Source organism: Trachurus japonicus, chromosome 8 (assembly GCF_045865225.1).
Source record: "Trachurus japonicus isolate A0001 chromosome 8, Traja_1.0".
Classification (NCBI taxonomy): domain Eukaryota; kingdom Metazoa; phylum Chordata; class Actinopteri; order Carangiformes; family Carangidae; genus Trachurus; species Trachurus japonicus.
Window position 1 is genome coordinate 18,330,987 of NC_140914.1, and position 21,639 is coordinate 18,352,625.

A 21,639-nucleotide genomic window follows, 5' to 3' on the forward strand; every position below is an offset into this window, starting at 1 on the left:
ACAATTAGTATTATCACGAAACAAAGATTTCCATAATTGAGCAAAGTCCTTTTTCAAATAGCACCACGGTGAGCATGACAGAAGGAAATGATATGGGTCGACAAGAGCAGTAAACTGCACTATTATTTAATGAGAACAGTTTGGGCCAATTAGATACCCCCGTAATGCAGAGTGCACTCACTATAGAACTGACATTTACATCAAAGTCTTTTTCTGATCCTTTACATTCAAGCAGCAAAATGTCTATAGCAAATACAGTAAGTGCTGATTCAGAGTAACCCTGGTGCTATAGAGAGTAATCATTCACATTCACAGCAAGACATGTAGGTTAAAAGTGGCATAAGTCTGAATTGCATGAAGTCACAGTCATGTTTTATTAAAGGTAGGCATTTCAAGAGTCAAGTGTCAAATTTTCAGCATTACCAAAAAGCACGCCATGTGGAAAATTGAACCAGCTTATTATGCATGGATCAGGGTGATGAGAAGCAACAATGGGAACTGGTTTTAATTCTAGTCACAGAAACCTCTCATTTGGACTGTGGATTTAAACTGGATTTACTCATTCTTATAAAGTTTGACCTTTAGACTACAAGTGTGCCCTCTTGGAAGAAGTTGGCTCGAACAAATTCAAACACCAGGGTGCACAGAAAGTGTTAATATTCCCCCCAGTGCTTAATAATCCAGGCAGATGTCATCATGTCAAAACTCACAGCATCATGTGGTCGATTGGTTCATTCTTATTCCTTTCAGACGATCCAACAAGTGAAAAAACCTTTTGGAGCTCTCGCTCTCAGTCTTTATGTTCTCCTGTTTGACACCCCAGAGCCTCAGCGCGTTTAAACAGGTCATAAAAAGTCAATGAGACGTAACCCCATAGCATGACTTGGATCCATGAGAGTCAGCGATGACGTAGGCTGGAGCCGAATAACCGGAGCGCACAGATGATGAGCGGAAGCGCCAGTGCGCACCTCCCCACAATAATCTGGCTGAGCAGCGTCGCTGTCTCTTCAGCACCGCTCACTGACAATCCAACCGAGCGGAGAGAGAGGCAAGACAGGCGAAACTGAGTTCTCTGCAACATGCTGTGGATGTTTTTTTCCGCATGAAAACAAATCAATACAACTTTTCTTTTCTTACAGGGGAGGAAATAACAAATCCTGATTTACAGCCACTTGCTGAAAGTAAGAATTTAGAGTCTTTGCTCTTTTTTTTAATTTCCCTAACAGGACCGACCATGTGGTTGGTGGATGTATGATTTTATAATTTCCACTGCGGATTCTGCTTTTGGTTTTTCCACTATAACTATTTTGGTGTTTTTATCTCACTTTGGAAGTCCTGAGCGAAAAAGAAAGGCACTTGAATTAATGAGTTGCTGTTGAGAGAAGTTTATTTGGTTATTTTATGGGAGATTTCAAACGTTCATACAGTCATTTCGTTTTGCTTTGATACGTGGAATCAGTCGGGATGCTGACTTTAGTAGTTGGACTGCTCTTCTTGGTCTGTGGACACACGGTGCGAACCCAGGACGCTACAGGTAGCCGCTTCGTGTGTAACGCCATCCCCCCGGGCGCAGAGCCCGGCTGCGGGTATGTTTCCACGGGGACCCGTTTTCAGAGCAGCAGCCCTGTGGAGGACGAGCTGCGGAACACGATCATCCAGCTCCGGGAGACCATCCTGCAGCAGAAGGAGACCATCGTGAGCCAACAGGGGACCATCAAGGAGCTCAACTCCAAACTGGCGCGCTGCGAGGCGGCAGCCGATGTGCCGTCGCAGGGCAAGTCCCGGGGTCAGGGCTCCAGACGGAAGGAATACGGCAAGAACACGATGGGGGACCTGCCCCGGGACCCCGGTGAGACCATAGACCAGCTCGGCAAGACCATGCAGAGTCTGAAGGGTCGGCTGGAGAACTTGGAGGTAAGATGGCACAACCGCGCAGCTCTTGCGTAAACGCACCAGAAAGAAAGCCACTCTTCTTCTTTTCTGATCTAGGCACAGCAAACATGTTCATCTACTTCCCATATCAGTATAACCAACCGCATCTCATTTTCCATGCATCCACGCAACGTCTTTCAACCCCTTCACCAGTTACATGCCTCACCGAGACATGTCTGTTAACACTCGCGCGCTGCAGGAGACCTCTGAGGGAAATCGTGAGATCAAAGGGTCACGTAACAGGCATGTCACATCGATACGTTTCGAATCATTAAAATGTAACTCTGATGGTGAAACCCACTGCACAAGAAATCATCAATAAGACATGAGAGACAAAAATCTTGTCAAAGGTGTAATCATGCATGTGGTGCAGGGATTTGCAATGCATCCTTGAATTATTTATGAGTACTCTGTGTGTGTGTGTGTGTGTGTGTGTGTGTGTGTGTGTGTGTGTGTATTCCACATAATGTTTTATTTGCAGTCATGTGACTAATTATTCATAGCAGCTGATGAAATTCTTTCTCCCAGATTTCACCTGCACCAGAGCATAGGCTACTGTAGTAAATGTTCTAATTGAATCAAATGCTTAATGGTTTAGTTGATCATTTTCCCATTGACCTCCGACAGCTCTGGATCTCCATCAGCTCTTTGTTCACTCCCGGGAGATCTGACTTCTGTGCTGTGTGCAATGTATCCAAGAGACTGTGAGATCACATTCAGCTGATATTGAGGTCACCTATAGTGAAGTGCTTTATACGTACAGTGGACGGTTGATATAAGCCCGGGCTTCATCTGTTATGTCATATCAGCAGTGTAGTACATTTTTCACCATCTGACAGCTCTGATACAAAACAATCTCAGTACTGTTTATTTAAATTCAAGGTTATATACAGTATGCTGCATTGCTGATCCATCCATCTCTCTATTACCTTCCCTCCCCCCCTCCAGCTCTCCCTCTCTCCTTGATTGGAAGCTTTAATACCTTGATCAAATCAAAGATATAGGCTTCTGCAGCTGTGCTGGATGCATTTTATATTGCATTTTAATCACACATCCATTGATCTGCATTTGCTTAACATAATGATTATTGCAAGTGTGGTGTTGCTGATAGCATATGGCTCCCTGGAGTAGGACCTCTCTCGCTAATCAAAGCCATCTGCATGTCAACAATTGCATCCAGGACCTGGCAGCAGTTTACCATGGCCTTCAGTGGCAGATTACCAAGGAATCTCTCACTGGAGCCATTCAGGCGGCACCATAGTGTCAGGAAATATTAATTTAACTCTGTGAATGTGTCACAAACTATCTGAATCCCAAAGTGATGCAGACAGCTGGGAAACTGGGAAGCTTCAGAGATGAACATTGTTTCAATATCTCCATGTGCCGCATATACACATGGGTCAGTACAGTTGTTGTCCTTCAAAAATAAAATAAAAAAGCCATCTGTGATCACGCCCAGGGTAAACTTTGGTGTAACGTCACGCCCACACTATCTTTAATACCCAGCCATGGGTGTTTTGGCAGGTCACCAATCAAAGTCCCTAACAGGGACACACTGTCTTCATTTCAGATATTGTTAAATCAAAAACAATGGTGGTAAAAGGATATCAGAGCGAATAGATATATAAGAACTGCAAATCTGGGTCTTTATGATGACTGAATGGCTGTCTGTGTGCACAGGATTAACCAGATTAAATATCAGTACCATTGTTTGTTATCTATCTATCTATCTATCTATCTATCTATCTATCTAAACACCTTCTATTCTGCTGTCTCCTGCAATCTTTCTGTCTCTGCCTCTCAGCAGCAGAATCTGCGTCTCCCCAGCACAAACGTGTCAGCTGGAGGTGTCTCAGCCTTAACTCCCCTGCCACCGGAGCTGCGGGAGCTGCTGCGCCAGCGTCTGGGGGCGCTGGAGACCCAGCTCCTCCGGAAGGTGGCTGAGCTGGAGGAGGAGAAGAGCCAACTCTACAACGAAACAGCGGCCCACCGCCAACGCACAGAGAGTGCTCTCAATTCCCTCCTGGAGAGGATCACTGAGCTTGAGAAAAGTAAGTGATACAATGGGTGCTGTGAAATTTTGGCTGGATGTAATCACACTTTTTTTGTCTACCAGATTTAGCACTAATTAGTCAATCTCTGTGCAAATTTCTGATGATGCAAGTAAAAAAAAAAAAACTCTTAACATGGTTTTTTTTTCTCAGAGCCATTCTCCAAGCAGCTCCTAGTCTTGAAAATAAGGCTTGGAAAGCAACGATGAATGCTTAATTAGTTTAAGGAATATTAGAGAGATGTCCACACTCCGGGGTATCACTTTGATGGTAGACGTCAAAATAACACAAAACAACTCAGCTTGAAGGAATATAGTTTGAGAATATTATCTCACTGCTCAGTGGACATTTCCTGTAGTCACGTGTCCCTTGAGGTTCAGCTGATTCAGTCTCACTGGGTACAAGCTTCAGTTTACGGAACCCAGAGTTAATTGATTAGATGTACTGTAAAGAAAAATAAAGCAACAACACAGCCACCTGTACAATATGAAGAGTCAATAAATAATAACTCAAATACATCAAGATGGAGGTGTTGATTTAATTTCACAACATCTGTTCTAGGCCAGAGTTTGTTGTGATGTTTCATCAGCTGGGGATGTGAAGCCAAACAATGATAACCTTGTAATGAATTTGTAACAGGTCCTGGTTGTCCCCCCGCTCTGGGCTTACAGTAAAGTAAAGTATGCTAGAACAGAGTCCAGCACCACATGATCCTGAGCACTTTGAACTAGAGCTTTTGGAAGAATCGTATGAACGTGGAGCTCAAAGTCAGCAGGAGACAGCTCTTCCCAAAACACATTTCTTATTATATTTCTTTCTTTCTCTTCTATTGGATTGAGCCTTGGGTCAAAGTCTCTAGAAGATACGCAGAAGCCCCCTTGAGCCAGTATGAGCCTGTATAATAAACCTTTCAGTGTTACAGCTGCCCTCATATACTGAGAGAAACGGAGGAAGCTCCAAATACAAATAAAACTGTGGTTTAAACCACATGAAAACATGCAGCATGTTTCCTCGTGAAGTAGCGCGTGTGTGGTAAACTCACAGCAATCTCTGTCTTGCTCATGCATGATCTAGCATCCATGTTTACACCGTAGCTTACTCATTTATTATTAAGTGTCTTTTAAATATTAAAACTCGTGTAATCTTTCTTTAACTGACAAGCAGCCACATCCTTTACAAACTCTGATCTTTTGCCACAACTGACTCTCTACAAAACCTCATAGTCAACCAAAGCAGCAATGCAACAGCTTGATAATAACAATTAGTTCTTTATTTTTATATTCACTGTATTTACAAATGGTATTGTAGTGGCAGCATAATTACTGCCTGGATTATGGTCATTTTTTATTGACTTACTGTAATAAAGAGACCACCAGTGACCAACATCTGCCTCCACTGTCCCACCTTTGGTCACAAAGTTAACCAGACTAGGATCTTTCCATGGCTCTAACCAAGTGCTGTAAATGACCAAACGTAACAAGGAAAAAGCTGAACAACATGCTTTATTGATATTTCCAGTATCAACATACAATTTGACAAATACATAAATTAAGATTTCCTTGTTGGTCAATGGAAAATCTACTGAGGAACAAACTTGCTGTTTGAAATCCATGTGTAAATGTAATTTCTATGACAGCATTGTACTCGCCCACAATCAGGCAAGTCTGTACTGGCACATTACTGCTTAAACTGAAGGATTAGACATCTTTCTTTAATGTGTGAGCATGTTAATTTACACCTCAAGATGATGGAACTTCCTGCGTACATGGCTGTAAACCAAAATGCCAAACAAATTAAAAGTTTGACCTGGTGTTTAAAAGTGAGGGGATCACTAGAGATATTAGCTACTGCAGTTCATGTTGATACAAACCACAAATATCAAGCTAATGGTGGTGCCGGAGGACAAGTCAGGCAATCAAAGGGCAAAATCCGATTCATCCTCTGAGGATCATGAATGTCCATGAAGTGGTAGCTGAGACTAGGCCTGTATCAGTTTGGACCCAAGTGGTGGACAGAGGGACTTCCATTGAACTGTGCTGCTAGCCTGATGTCCAATATGCTTGTTACAACTGATCCTCACCTTCATCCATGCCCTCTTTTTCTTCATCTTAAGTGTTATCCCAAGTCTTTTCTATGATTTCTACTGCTATCTTCAGACATATCTTCCTCATTTCTTGGTTGTATCATCTCTTTAAAATGTGTAATTGTTGTCCATTCACAGCTAATAATGCCTTCAAGTCACCTGAGGATTTCAAAGTGTCCCTCCCTCTTCGTACCAACTACCTGTACGGCAGGATCAAGAAAAGCCTCCCAGAAATGTACGCCTTCACCGTGTGCATGTGGCTCAAGTCTAGTGCCAGTCCCGGCATAGGAACCCCGTTCTCTTACGGCGTGCCAGGCCAGGCCAATGAGATAGTCCTCATCGAATGGGGAAACAACCCCATTGAGCTCCTGGTTAATGATAAGGTAAGTCCATAATGAGAATCACTCTCAGTAACTGGGATTACTATTTCATTCCGTCCAGATTTACCGAAGTGGGAAAATGCATTGTGAGTCAGAAGCTCAGAAATCATTTATTATTTGCCTGGCAACACTGCTGGCTGTAATGATGACAGTAAACGCAGATCAGTGCTGACTCTAATTAAATGCAAAGAATGCATGAATATGTTGATGTTAGCTCGCGCGGTGGCGAGAAACAAGCAGATAGTTACTGTATATACATGTGAGCACAATAATGAGACAGCTGAGAGGAGATTCACTGACCATCAGCTCTGAATATTTAATTCTGTGCCTTATAAACATTTAATATCATTGACCCACATTCCACACGCACCCAAGAATAACAGAAATTCATTAGAGGGCTTGCGCTGCCATGTGTGCTCATTTGAAGCCCCCGTCTTCTTTGCTTTCTGTAGACACCGTGTTGTAACTACACAGCCACATACTGACTTTTAAGTCAGCTGTGGAGATTTGATTTAACACAACAGAAAACAAAGTGGTAGACACATGCATGAATATTTTATGGCATTTAGTCTTAAAAGGAAAGAATTGTAATTGTTATGTCGATTTAAGCTGTGTGGTGTAATGACAGACTCCTTGTTTCCTCATGGCACAGCTGCTTCTGCAGTAGTGTAATTTTGGATATGGGGGAATCTCTGGGAGTTCTTCTCCTCCCCCCTCTCCCACCCACCCCCACTGCCTTGTTTACGTTTGGTGTGTATTGGCACAGGCAGGTCTCCTCACAGCTTTCCCCTTCACCATGCATTATACATGTGTTCAACCCAGGCGATGAGAGAAAGATTGTGGGAGAAAGGGATGAGTGTATGAGGGTGAAAGAGGAAAATGGAGTAGGAGAGAGAAAAGCTACAGAGCTTCCGAGGTGATAGAGAGCTGAGAAGAGACGGAGAGGGGAAAGGAATGAAAGATCAGAAGATGCCAGAAAAAGAAATGAAGTTATAATGTACTTGGAACTAAGAAAGAAAGCAACAGAGCGTAAGGGTGCAAGATGGAGAAGAGTGAGATGAGACTGGTGAATATGATTACCATATGTGCAGTAGCACATCCATGTGTTGAACTTGTTCACAGTGATAACAGGGTCCACTGGGGAACATTGTTTATGCTGTTCATTTGGCTGCGTACGGAGAGGGAAGCAGAAAACTGCCTCAACAGCTTTCTGCTTCCCTCTCAAACAGGAACAGAGATTCTTTATTGTTGTACAACAACGTCTTCATCAGGACTTTGTGTCTCTTTGTTCGGCAAAATTGTTGATATCTCATGATGGGTTTTTTTCTTTGCCAACATCCGACTCAAATTCAGTAAATCATGCTTGTGGCTTCTCCATTTTCCAATCCAATGTGACTGCCAAGAGTTTAATCTGTATTGGATTCAACTGGTCTTGTACAACATTAACTCAGAGTTCTTTTGGCAAGTGTGCATGTGTAATCTGATGCTCCAAGCCTAATAAATCTGGTGTCATCTGGAATTGCGTTTTCCAAATTTTCAGACAGACTTTAGGCAATTCTACAGCGGCCCGGAAAGCTCAACACACAGCAACTCGGTCCAAATTCATAAACAGCTTCATCAGCTCAATAACACCTGCAAATACATCAACGATGCAGAATCCACGCAAAATAAGTGTTTCTGAGTACACACAAAAGTGTCAGACTATGGTGATGGCTTCCTATCTTGTTGTTGTACCTTTGGTTTATTATACCATCAATATTGCATTCAAATATTATTGTGACTATATACTGTTAGTCATAGTGTTCAGCCGGGTCGGTTACTTGTTGTGTTCCCATAAACACTTCAGTTTTGAGGTTGTGCAGCACATTCGCTGTCAAATTGATGAAGTTGTTTTCTGAATTCGATGCAAGTTCATTTCTTTGCATGTGTTTTCTTAAGTTGCCATGCACTGAGATCTCCAGGCCAACTTACAATCCTATGCAGAGTTTCTCCAAATACCGATGCAATTTCACATGGCACAGTTAAACCTAATTTTTTTCAACTCATGAGCATACATCACTTTTTATCATTCGAGGTTGAGAGCAGTAACTTTTTCCTCTTCTTGCACGACCTTCTAAAAACATTTTACACTTACCTGCAACCTTTTCTCCAGCCTTCCTGATGTAGAAAACAAAATGTTCTTTGAACCATGATATAATAGGTCCTTTTTCCATAATAGACATTTTTGACATGTCACAGCAGGTGAAGCACTGCTGTATCAACCAACACCTGTATGATGGGTGCCAGTTCCAAGGCACTGGTATTAGAAATGTGACCTAGAATAAAGACACACCTGTGTATTTCCTCCTATTACAGTACAACTCAACGTGTCTGCACCGCAAAGGGCCTATAGGAAACTAATCAGTTCTACTTTGTAATAACTGTAATATTGTTCCTTTTATGAATTGCAAATGAGATCTTTTGTAGTCATTTGAACAAGTGAGTCATAGCTGTAGTGTGTTCCCTCTGGATACAATGTGTATAAAACACTACAATGTATCTGTCATATTTTCATTGTTGCCAAAATATGTGACGAGGGTTTGTTTTTCATTTGAAGTTATTCATTCTTTGAACAGCCAGAGAACACCAACTAAGCGTTCCCTGTAGCACCAATAGTGTAAAGATGCCACCTGGCGTCCTTAACCAGGTCAGTAGCCTTTCTAATTGCAACTGACTTGAATCTTATTCTCAGTAATTCCTCCCATCTTTTTTATGTTTTCTTGTATCTGAAGCGATGTCTGCGGTGAGATCTGAGTCTGAAGTGAGTCTGTGGGCTCCTAAGAAAAGGGCTAATGAGTTACACACTCACAGTTTTATGTGTTGCGTTGTATCCTCAGGGGACTATGATGTCACTGGTTGGTAAAATAACCAGTTGTTTTTCTTTGATCCGCGAACAAAGCACAAAAGCATAAGAGGACAATGTTTTGCTATTAGCAACCCTGCTGCTTTGAAGGATGTTTTATCCCTTGATGTCACCTGGGTAATCTAAATTTTATATGTCGCATTGGCTCATCAGGAGAATTCTCTGCAGAGGCCTGTCTCTTTGAAGCCCTAACCATCCTAATTGCTTTCCTTGTTGTTAACGTGCTGAAGTTAATCTCAAACCTCATTTGGCTCATCTTTCCCCCTTTACGTCCCCCTCTTCCCTGCTCCTTGCTCTTTCTGCCCCCATGTCACTCACCCTTTGCTCTCCCCCCACCCATCCAGGTGGCCCAGCTCCCCCTGTCAGTGAGTGACGGGCGCTGGCATCACATCTGCATCACCTGGACGACCAGAGATGGCTTCTGGGAGGCGTACCAGGACGGTGAGCGACTAGGCACCGGTGACAACCTGGCCCCCTGGCACCCAATTAAACCTGGAGGGGTGATCATACTGGGTCAGGAGCAGGTGAGACTAACGGAGAGGCTTAGGTGGTAGAGAACAGGTGTGTGTTAATGTGTGTGTTTTTCCTTGTGTCGGAAAGATCCCTGTGTGTAGTCTCCCCTGAGCTCACTGCCAGAGACACAGCACAGGGAGCAGGGGGAGGGGGCACAGAGGCTCTTCTCACGCTACCGTGGCCCTTTCAGAATTACCTCATTCATCTACCCATAAATTGCAGCATTTTGCCCTTGGGAGCTACGTAAGCAGGGTATTGTAGTTGTTAGCTGCATGACAGCTCCCTGTATATGTTGAACAAACATACAGTGATGTATGAATGATCTCCACAGTGAGCTGTTAACTCATATTGCATTGGTTTGCAACCTTAGCAGCGCCGCTTTATGTTTCAGTCGCAGACAAGGTGAGATTGCTGCAGATTGCACAATACTGACGATCGCACTTGGAACACTTGGAGGTTTTTAAAGCGGCAGTGCACTGAGAAATATCCTGCACCATTTAGCAGTTTGATGAGAATCAAACAGAATTGATTAATGTTAATTAACTTCTGTTTACATTTCCTTCAGTAGACAACTTGTATCATAAACTTTCATCCTCTCTTCTTATATGAAGGATGTAGTCGGAGGCCGCTTCGACGCCACACAGGCCTTCGTGGGAGAGCTGAGCCAGTTCAACATGTGGGACCGAGTACTACGGCCTGTGGACATCATGGGTCTGGCCAACTGCTCAGCCTACATGCCCGGCAACGTGGTGCCTTGGATTGACGCTAACGTGGAAGTGTTTGGTGGCGCAAGTAAAGCTGCTCTGGAAATCTGCGAAGATCGTGCTTTTGATTCCTAAAGGAACAACTGTAAGGAATCCAAAAAGGCCGCTGGGACTGAGAAGCTAAGTATTCGGACTATTTGCTGCTTCTGTCGAATCCCGAGAGACAGGGTATCAGTGCAACATTTTTTCTACATAGCTCTACGCAATCACACAGACTGAGTGTTTATTGGGCTCACATTGGTCTGTCCTTTCAAGTTGAATCCTAAAGACATCACAGGAGATGGCAAATTAGCACCCTCATTTGAAGATCTGCTGTTGCATCAGTCTTCTGTAGTGATATTACCTACTGTCGTTCTGTGTTTTCACCTCAGTGGATCAGCCTTCATTTAACTCATCTTTGGAAACAGCTCTTTTTTGGTTGCATTCCCTATACTGACAATGCTGCACTGTATCCGTAGTGAATGTGAGCTCAAACAGGCTTTGATGTGCTATGGAACACTATTCCTGAGTTACGCGGTAGAGCGCTACCCGCTGTGAGCTTCCTCATTGTTTGACGAGCACCGAACCAGGAGCGTGGTGACATGAGGAGGATGTACGTGAGTTCAAAGTGGCCGAGAACAACCTGCTGATCATTCGGGGGGCGTCCTGACATGGGAAGATTTGTCTAAATGTTTTTAGCATGAGCGCGAGCAGTGAATGGACATCCAGTTCAGGAGGGACAGTGCATGCTTTCTGTCAACACACACAGTGTGTGTGTGGCATGTCCAAACAAGCCAATGCAGCGTGCTGACAACATTACGTAAGAGTGTGTGTTTGTGTGTGTGTGTGTGTCTGTGTGTGTGTGTTCATGTGCGTATGCCTTGTCTTGCGTGTAAAAAGACCAGAGATTATGAGGGAGGGAGGACATTTTCATTCTTGTAAATCTATGCTTAATACCTCTCTGCCCCTTGAGCAGCTGCCATATCCCAAACAGCTTTATGGATGGGCTGGCTCTGCTCAGGTTAATGACGATGTCGAACAGCTGCCCAGGACTGGCGCATCGACAGAGCTGTGGACGCCAGCCGAGTGCCCAGTGAGGCCAGGGATTGGGCTTGACCTTCAAGGACAATCCATCATTCCTCATTTGGGTAGTAATTATCTGTGTTTATGAATGAATGAGGCAGAGAGCAGTCACTTGTGTCTCTTGGCTGTGTGTCCTTATTGATACAATATTGAGATTTAGAGGTTCAAATGTCAGCAGCACTCTATGGACATGATGAATGTCACTGTCTGGTGGACTATGGTCTTGATTGCTGAAACAGAAGAATAGTTCTGCTCTGTGGATATGATAGATTACAGAGATACCGAGAATCAATACATTTTGGCAGCGCTTCGTGAATAAAAATGATGTTCTCTGCAGTTTCATTTATATCGGTCTTTAATGTTGTGGTGGACATTTGCTTCAACACTGTTTCTTTTTTGATAAACAGGGTAAAATATTCAAAGCAAAAGCCTGGTGCTAAAGCCCCATAATGGAACAAAGACGTTAACTTTGGTGTCACCTCCAGAGCTTTTCTGTCCTCCTTGTGGACTTTGAATAGACACTGGTGAAAAAAAAGCCATTAAAAAGCTTCTATACACATTTTGAGAGAAAAAAAAAACTAAAATGCAGTAGGTTACTGGACAGCGCAGAATGTTAATAAAAGAGCGTGCACACTCACTGTTAAAAAGACTTGTTCAATATGTCGCCAACATGTTGTGATTGTTGCTCTTCTGAGTGTCTCTGTTAACGATATTTCAATGTAAAATCAAGTTTTATTTCCTGTAGAAAGTGTATTTTTCTTGCTTTTTCTGCTCATGATTTTTGTCCATCAGCAGCACATTATGTAAAAAAAAAAAAAAAAAGCAGCAGTAAAAAAAAAAAGGCATATTTAAATGGTGAATGGCCTTTTGTGAGAACCATATGTGCTTTTGCTTGTGGAAAATTGGGATTTATTGTCAGCTTTTACAGAACTAACGGCTCACTAGCAGCACAGACAATGAAGGACTCAAGAAAAAGACACGTGTTTGCAATCATTGTTAAAGTCACCTTCATGTGCAGTACCCATTCAAAGTTTAGCACCTTTCTGCCATGTGAATGTCTTTTTTTGCACCCAATAAAAAGAGTGAACAAGTTCCAGAGGTGTGACAATTTGAGCAGCGACTCGGCAACAGAACAACTGAACAGCTGTATGAACGGTGGAGGCGTGTTTTATTAAAAATATCACTGCACAGCATGAGTGATGAAGTGAGAGCGGGGTGTGACCCGCTGCCAAGGTCGTGGCCCGTTCCACCATCGAAACCGCGCTTTAATCTTTGATGGAGATTAACAAAGCTCGCTATCTCACTGTCACATTTTTTGGTCACATTGATTCTAATGGAGATACAGGTGTTTGTCCAGTTGGTAGCCATATCATTTGTACAGGTAGGAGCAGCCATAATACACAGGGGAGGATACGTCCTCTCATCTGGGCAATGTAATGTTGTCAACAGTGGAGAAATCCTCTGGATTGGCAGACATCCAGGTGGAAATGAAAAAATCTGCCCATGCGGATTATGGACGCTGCTACAATGTAGGACACTGTGAGCCTGCTTCATTCTCCTGTGACGCTGTGTGCCGCCTGTGTGTTGATGGTGACGCAGCAGTAGAGAGGGGGGGGGGGGGGGGGGCCTGTTTTTTAATAGAACAGCAGTCTGAGACCTCCACTTGAAAACAAACCTATGTGAAAAGTCTCTCCCAGTGTGTGATGCTTTATTGATGTATTATTTAACATGTCTTTTTTGTCTCAATCTCACTGCTACTGTATCACTGAGCATCTAATGTTCTCAAGCACACATTATTTATTGAAGAAAGCTTTGTAACTAGAGTTTGAATAAATGATAAATAGATTAGTTTGTGCAAAACATACATCATTTCAGAGGTTTAAAGAAAAACAAATGCTGTAGATAATAATGACAATGACTAATGTTTGGAACTTCATCTCAACACTTTCAGCTGGGGTGAAAGAGGACAGAGATAAAATCAGACATCCAGAGGGTTGTTGTTTTTTTTTCTCCTGCTGCTGCTACATTGTGTTCTCTGTTGTGTTAGTATTAATGCAGGAGCTAATGTGTTGGCTGAAGAGTGAAGGTGCCTGTCTGTGCAGCGACAGAAACCCAACCAGAAATATTTGCACTGAGGGTTATGATCAATTGATGACTGCTGCTTTAACTGCAACTGCAAGCGCTCCCTCTGGTTTGATGAATGTGTGTCAGTTATCTTTCAGAAAGTGTCACATTTAACTGAGAGGGAGGGCTTCAGCAATTTCTCCGAATTTTTACTGATTTAATCCGTCTCTCTCTCTCTCTGACGGTGGTACGATTCAGCAGGGTAAACAATGCGTGTCTGTGTTTTTTAGTGTCAGTGTATGTGGGTGTGCGACAGAAAGCAACACTTAGTTGGTGTTTTGGTTCTGGAGAGTAGATTTGTTTTTTTTCTCTGCCACTGTGGTAAAAAAAAAAAAAAAAAACGTCAAAGGGGAGTTCTTGGAGGGATTTTGAAGAAATGATATGAGCAGCTGCTGCAGATGTATCACTGAAAACAAATTACAGATTCAGTGGTATTGCCAGCTTGTCCGTTTATCCATTACACACGACTGGACAGAGTGACAGTGAATAATTATTTGGCACTTTTTTTATTATTCGTTTTTATTATTATTATTATTGCAGTTACTCTTCCACATCCATGGGTTCTTTTCCCACTTCTCCGGATCATCTGGCTTCCCCCAGCATCGCCCCAAGGTTGTGATAAAGTGTGTGTGAGAAGCCCATAATTAAAATCAAATCACACCGAGTGTATTTGATTGTCTCTGGGTTTATGTGCAGCTCTGCAGGGGAGTGGAGGAGATGCTTGTAAGGTGGTGGTGGTGGTGGGAGAGAAGGGTGGTGGGGGGTAGGAATTAAAGCGCCATTCTGCTCCCAGCACCCTTTGCCTCGCACGCGGAGTCCCCACGGAGTCCCAAAAGATCGAGCGTCATAAAAGACTGTGAGAAAAATAAGTTTCAGAGTTGAGACTAGAAAAATCCTTTGGCTTAGTAATTAAAGCCTAATGGAAGAGAGGCCTGTGCAGAAGGCCAGGCTCTCTGAGGCATTTGAAAACTGCTGTTTTCTTGGATGTCACAGACTATTAGTGAGAGACCCACAAACGCCCTTCAGCCTGTATCCCTGCCTTTATAAAATTATGCATCACAAATGTTATATTCTGTTCCCATGCTTGGCTGTCTGGCAGCCATTTTTAAATTAGGCACACAACTCCTCTCACTTTCCAGCCTCATCGTGCTTGCGCAAAACAATACGTGGCCTTCTGTAACTGAGATATTGTTGGATCGCCATTCGCATTATTCATTTATTTATGGAGCATATCAGCACAGAGATAATCTTTAAGGGGGAGAGGTTAAACGTATCTCCTCTTCCTCTTCGCACCGTTTGACTTATTTATGCTCAGCTGGCCAGGGAGAGCTACTTGAATGTTGTTTTGGGGGAATGAGAATAAAAAAGAAGGAAAACATAAATGACGTGAGGGGAGGGGAGTAACAAATTCATCTGCACAGGAGAGGAAACAGCTGCTGTGTGACAGTTTGTAATGCCACCTCTCTGAGGATCAAAGAGCCTGTGGATGATAGATGGAGATATTCATTCAACTTTATTCTGTTAAGCATCGCGCAGTGTTTTCAAGCATTGTAGAAAATCAGAAATCTCACACTTCTCCATGCTCAGATTACAAAGCTCCATAGATTCACTGGCAGAATTTAAAGTGTTTAACCTGAGTACACTCCACTCTAAATGTCTAGTCTAATCTTACACTTTGTTCTCCGTTCCTGAGGTTGACATAATATACTCCTACAGGGACCATTAACATTTCTAACAATATTCAAGATTTCTGCAGAAGAAACTTTAATAATAAATCTGGAAGATGAGACCGTGATATATAATATTCTGGCTGCAAAGTTGAGATCTAAAATCTCTCCCACAAACCTCCTCAGATCATGCTTTCTGGCACCTGTGTAGACTGCAAATAGAGGAGCTTGACTGCCTGTTTTGCAACAAGCAGTAGAGCTTGCAGCTGCAACTACAAATCTCTCATTGTGCCTCTCTGAACATTACTTTCTCCCTAACGAATGTGTTCCCCAACAAAAAGAATAATAAACATGCTGACTTTAAAATGGCCTGTGTCTGATTTGTATTTACTTGCCACTTGACATTTAATATGCCTGCGTACTGGGATTGCGTCTTGGCTTGGAGCAATTACCAGCCTGGAGTGAGTCTCTGCAGTTTGCCCGGCACATATGCCCCTTGTGAAACTACAAGGGGCTAAAGGCTGACTCACTTTCCATTGGAGTAAACCAGGCTAATTCCCCCCTGTTTCCAGTCTTTGTGCTAAGCTGAGCTAACTGACAGCTGGCTGTAGCACAATCTTCTCCTCTCTCTTCCTACACTGTTATTGTAACACTATTTAAAATATACAGTGGGCTATTTCATATGAAAATGCACATCTTTTTAATTCATTTTTCATGATGCAAACACTTAACGAAAAAAGTGACACCAAATAAAAAAGAAGAATTCTGAGTATTATAAAAAAGACCAGAACAGTATCAAATTAAAACATCTCACATCAACACTGCAAAAAGATTTGTAAATAGAAGCAGATGTGTAAAATCAACAATTAAGGATGAAACATTATGAATAAAACATGTGTTGGGCATTACCAAAGGCTAAGACGAGGAAATGCATTTTAAGAAGAAATTTAAAGTGGGTTAAAGATTTTAAGTATCTTAATTGAAGTGGATGAGAGTCCCAGAGTGTCAGACCTCTGAGCCCAGTAAACCTTGACCTTGGGGTGACCAGTAGACCTCTCTGCATCTTCATTCTTCATTCTTGGTTGGGCACATACCCTGTCAACAAGTTAATGATGTAATTAGAGGCACACCAATGAAAACCTCAAAGATGGTAATAACACTTTAAGATCAATCTGAAATCTAACTGTGAGCTGAGCAATGGAGTAATGTGGTGGTACCGGCTGCTGTGATTAACCTGTTATTATTATTATGATGTGATATAAAGAAGAATAAGATCTGGTCTGAACTGAACTGAACAGATTTAAAGGTACAATACCCCATTCCCAGCTCACAACCACAAAAAACAAATCAGTGGCTCTTGACCTGAGATTAAACACAGTTAGTCATCACTTTATCATCTGCTGGTGATTCATGAGATAGACTTCCAGAGTCACCCGGTAACAAACTAGACATGTGACTCTTTGTGATCCTTTTATCTTTGTGGAATCTAATCAGATGTTGGTGGCTCGCCTCCCCCCACCCAGAAGGGCCGTGGATAAGTGCATTATCTGGATCATTCCACCACTGCTAACAAAATCGCCATCAGCCAATGTTTCCTTCTCAGGAGGTGAACCCAACTTCCCTTCAACCAACTCAGAGAACACACACACACACACACACTCGTGCTGGTGTGATTAAGTCCTGCTCTCGACTGACATTAGCGGATCATGTGACTTTCATCAGGGAAGGGATCTAAGGACATAAAACCTTTTTTTTTTGGGACATAAATCCGTTCTATAAATAGGGCCTGTGTGGATGCGTACTATTTATGAATATGAACTTCCTGTTCCCACAGGCTGAAAGTAAGCTCATCCTGCTTTGGATCAAACTACAAACTCTGCTTTATTTACTTTACTCTGAACAAAAGACAAACAAGGGGCTACAGGTTGAGACAGATGGGGAAACATGGCTGGACAGAGGACGGTTGTGAGAAAACAATAGTTCTAGCTTGATGTCTGAGCTTTTGACACCAAAGGGAGAGGTAGGGATCAACAGAGCAACTGAGAGCATGAAAAATAAGCATCTGTGTGAGAGGAATGGCGATGATACAATAAGAACGAGGCAGTCGAGATCAACAGCCTTGCCTCCGCCAAGGTCAGAATCGTCACGTTACCCATATGTCCCTCCTGCAGCCTCCACTTGGCTGAGACGAAGCGGATTTAAGCGGAAGCAGATGTGCAGTGTCTTCATGTATAGGCTTCACATGTTATCATAATAATGTGTGTGCATGTGGTTTAAACACCTTTTTAGTGACTGAATGAATTGGATTAGCGAGTGATTTGTGTGCCCGCTCTGAAAGATGTTTGTCACCGTGGGGTTTTCAAAAACGCTGGGACTGTGTATTTGTTCAAACCAAACTTTGAGCCACACACAGATGTACAGCTAATGAGTGTTTTCTGGATACTGCCACGAGTCCATGAGGCGATACACTGAATCGAAGCAGAAGGATTACATAATTTGATCATGTTTTAGCCTTGTTGTTTTTATGATTGAAATGCATCATGAGTTGCAGATAAAACCATTAAATAATCACTCAGTGTGCGAGGCAGTGAAACGCTGTTGATATGCACAGTTGGAGGAGATTTAGAGGCGGGCAAGTACTCGGCAAGGGCTTGGTTCGTGCCAAGGAGCCCATCCTTCACGTGAGTTACAGTGGCTGTGATTGATCACAATGAGAGTTTAGACTGACTCATTGTGGAAAAGCCCTGCAAGAGTTTCAAGGTTGTTTACATTAACCGCGGTGAGGTTTGCATAATTGATAGCAAGCATGTACCAAACAACTCATCCTTCACAAGACCAAAGACAACCAAAGCCATACTTTACCTCACTAATAGCATTTTCAGGCCCCAAATGTAATCCAGCTGGGTATGAATATGAACACGTGGTTTATAGACTGAAGAAGTTTGAGCAAAAACTTATGATGGATGTCGCTGAATAGCTCTGACACACCTGGAAGGAGATAATAACTCTGCATTTATAACAGCATGAATGAGTTGATGAACATTTTTCTTTTGAGAGATCCTTAAAGCAGAAGTAAGCGATATTTTTGTGTTAATATAAGTCTTAAATAGTTCCGACAGCAATCACTTACATAGAGTGTTTGGACCTAAACACGGGTCTCTCAGTCACTCTGCTCTGCTCTGAGCCGAGGAGAAAACTTTTCTTGTATCCTACAATTTTTATCCAATGAGGAGAGAGAACGGCATGAAGGGCTGTGTGTGCAGCCAAGGGATGCGCCTGAATGTGGTGACGTAGGGACGAGGACCAATAGATCCATGACGAGGGCGGGGGCTGCTAACTCCATCGGCTGACAAGAAGTTATGGTGCGTTCAAGGCAACTCGTAACTCGTGTTTTTCCGACCTGTGAAGTCGTACCAGTTCGATCTGGTACGAGTTCACGGGTCGGAAGTTACGAGTGGCCGTTATAGTGACTTTCACAGGTAAAACAGGTCGGAGAAACACGAGTGGGTTGCCTGGAACGCTACAAAGTCGTAAGTTGTGACTTGAAGCTGTAATTTACGGTTTCAAAAGCCTGCCTGGAACGCAGCATTAGCCAAAACGACCGGATCGCTTACTTCTGCTTTAACAGACACAAAATCAATAATATTGTTGACATGTTCATCATTACAACATTCAGAGTTGTTTGGGAAAAAATAAGCAGATTGGAGGTGTGGGTTAGAGACTTACAAAAACACCCAAACATTTTGAGTCTGTTTTTCCACAAGAGGCATCTGCTGAAGTGAACCATGCCTCAAAAGAAAGTAAAGATGAAAAACAAACAAAAAAACAAAACAGAGCTCTCTGGTTTATTTGCATTAAGGTGAACAGGTGTCAAAGAGTTTAGCTATTCATCTGTCTGTGAATGGAAAAGTTTTGGTTTTGTGGTAACAAAGAGTAGTACTCCTAAAGGTTAATGGCTTGAAGGAATCTTTAGAGCTGGTTATTGAATTGACCCAATGCAAGTTATAGTGCCTGTTGAATGAGGGGAAAAAACAAAATAGCAGCTTCAGATTGCAATGCTGGGAAAATGTTTCGTGGAATTAGGTTGTTTGGGCATGATGTAAAAAGAGAACTGCAGACCAATGTGAAAACATCATGGTGAAGATGAAGCATCGTGATATTGCGATTTTCTGCCTCTGGGCCTGGACAGCTCCACAACATTGAGGGAAAATCAATTCCCAAGTTTATCAAGATTTCTTATAATGTCCTGGTGTCTGTCCACCTGCTCAAGCTCAGTAACAACTGGGTGATGCAACCAGACAATAACCCTGAACATTAAAGTAAATCTACTACAAACTGGCCTGACAAACAAAATAAAGACAGGGCTTCTCCGGTAGAGATGCCCTGTCTTTATTTGTGACTTAAAGGGGAAGTCCGATCGCTTTTCCGCTGTTTTGCTGCTAACCCTACTCCCGGCCATGGGCATTTGTTTTCAATGAAGCCGGCGAGAAAGTAATCCATGGGGTGGTGGATAACACGATTTATGTTATATGCGTTACGATCCTAGCTATTTGTGTAGTCTTATCTCTCATAAACAAGAGATTACACCGGGGCAGAGGCGCTGATCTTGCAAGGATGGTTTTCCACCAAGACACGCCAGAAGTCATTTATTTAACCATCACAATTACTGCAAAGCTGTTTAATTAAGGTAAACTAAAAATAAAGCATAGTAAAAAAAATATATATATGGGTCATTCCAGAATTGGAGGACATTTACGGACTGAAACACCTCAAAATATATATATTTCGTCTTTAATGAAGATCTGATCAGATTTTTATGCACGCTACCTTTCAAGAGGGTTCGCAAACTTCTTTCTCCCATAAAGTGATAGTTGAATATTTTAGGAAATACACCTCAGTACCACTCTTGATTTGTAAAATGAAGCTACAACCAGCAGCCAGTTAGCTTAGCTTAGGACAAGGGGAAACAGCAGCGACTAAACTTAGGCTACTTTGCCCAACATTAACAAAATCCACTTAACCAGGAATTCTAGCTCACTCATTAACCTGGTGTGTCATGTTTGTGTAAAAATAAAATGCTAAGATGAGTTAAACTTGCAGGTGTTATTTCTTGGCTTGGAGCTAACTTCCCAGAATTAGCTTGTTGCCTGAGAACTGCTCAGAGGCATGAAATGGCTCTGAAGGTATCCTTCTGTAAAGCAACAAATTGTTATTTTTCCACTTCAGTTTTTGTGCTCATTAAACAAACAAGATACAACATGTTAGTGGGCAGATTAAACCACCGTCAGACAGTGCCTGGCTAAAGTCGTTATGCTAAACCAATCTACAGTAACTGCTGCTGGGTGTATTTAAAGTTTCATTGTGCTTCTCTTGCCTAGAGCCGTTACTTAGCATATTCTATTTAATAAAATTTGTTTCCGAAACCATCATGTCTCGGTGACAACTGTCGTATGTTCTTGTGGGATTTCTACATTATAGCTGGTACAGTGCTCAAACAACTGGAGGACATTGCATTATTATCCACAGCTCTAACCAGTGCCCTTTGAGGGGATTTCCAAAGCCTGTGTAAATATGTACCCACTCAAGGGTGAGTTACACATCCATGTTTAATCAGCAACAGAAAAATGCACAAGCACGCACACAAATACACCTTTAAGCATCCTTTACCTCCTGTGTACAAAATGCCTAATCATTCTATTCTGTCAGGAGGATGCTGCTGCTGAACTATGAATTAGTTAGATACTTCTTGGCTGTGGTTTCTCTTGCAGGTGGGAGCAGCTTGTGTAACTCCTCAGCCAGACACGCAGGTAGCTCATCTCTGCTTGACAGATGTCCTGAGGGACTCTGATACCAAATGAATGTGATTCTTTTAGGGTATGATATAGATTCGAGACTTGTTTGTAGCGGAAAATATGTCATGTTCCCGTTTAAATCATTAATACAAGCGTAAGCAATTTAATTTGCCACCCATGCCCTATGTAATGCGTTTGCAGATGAGGGGGAAAAAGGCAACGCATTAAATGGCAGGCTGGTAATGTTACACACCCAGTGCAAAGCTTTTCTTGTTTGTCACATGGCAAATTTGAACAGTGCTGTAGATTTGGAGGGATTAGGAAGGTGTAATTAACCCAGATACAAACCTTGAGTATTTAGGGAAGGCA

General features: G+C 42.5%; 1 protein-coding gene across 2 annotated transcripts; it reads left to right on the forward strand.

Annotated features, from left to right (window-relative positions):
* Positions 1-981: 981 nt before the first annotated feature.
* nptx2a (neuronal pentraxin 2a) lies at positions 982-13,303 on the forward strand. Of its 2 annotated transcripts, none has more exons than XM_085784357.1 (5): positions 982-1,914; positions 3,737-3,983; positions 6,205-6,449; positions 9,693-9,872; positions 10,473-13,303. In XM_085784357.1, the coding sequence occupies exons 1-5, from the start codon at positions 1,465-1,467 to the stop codon at positions 10,698-10,700; spliced, it is 1,350 nt and encodes a 449-aa protein (XP_085640483.1). In that variant the 5' UTR covers positions 982-1,464; the 3' UTR covers positions 10,701-13,303. The 2 variants fall into 2 exon arrangements, with proteins under 2 accessions (XP_085640483.1, XP_085640484.1); XM_085784358.1 differs by having other exon boundaries at positions 3,740-3,983.
* The last annotated feature ends 8,336 nt before the right edge of the window (positions 13,304-21,639 follow it).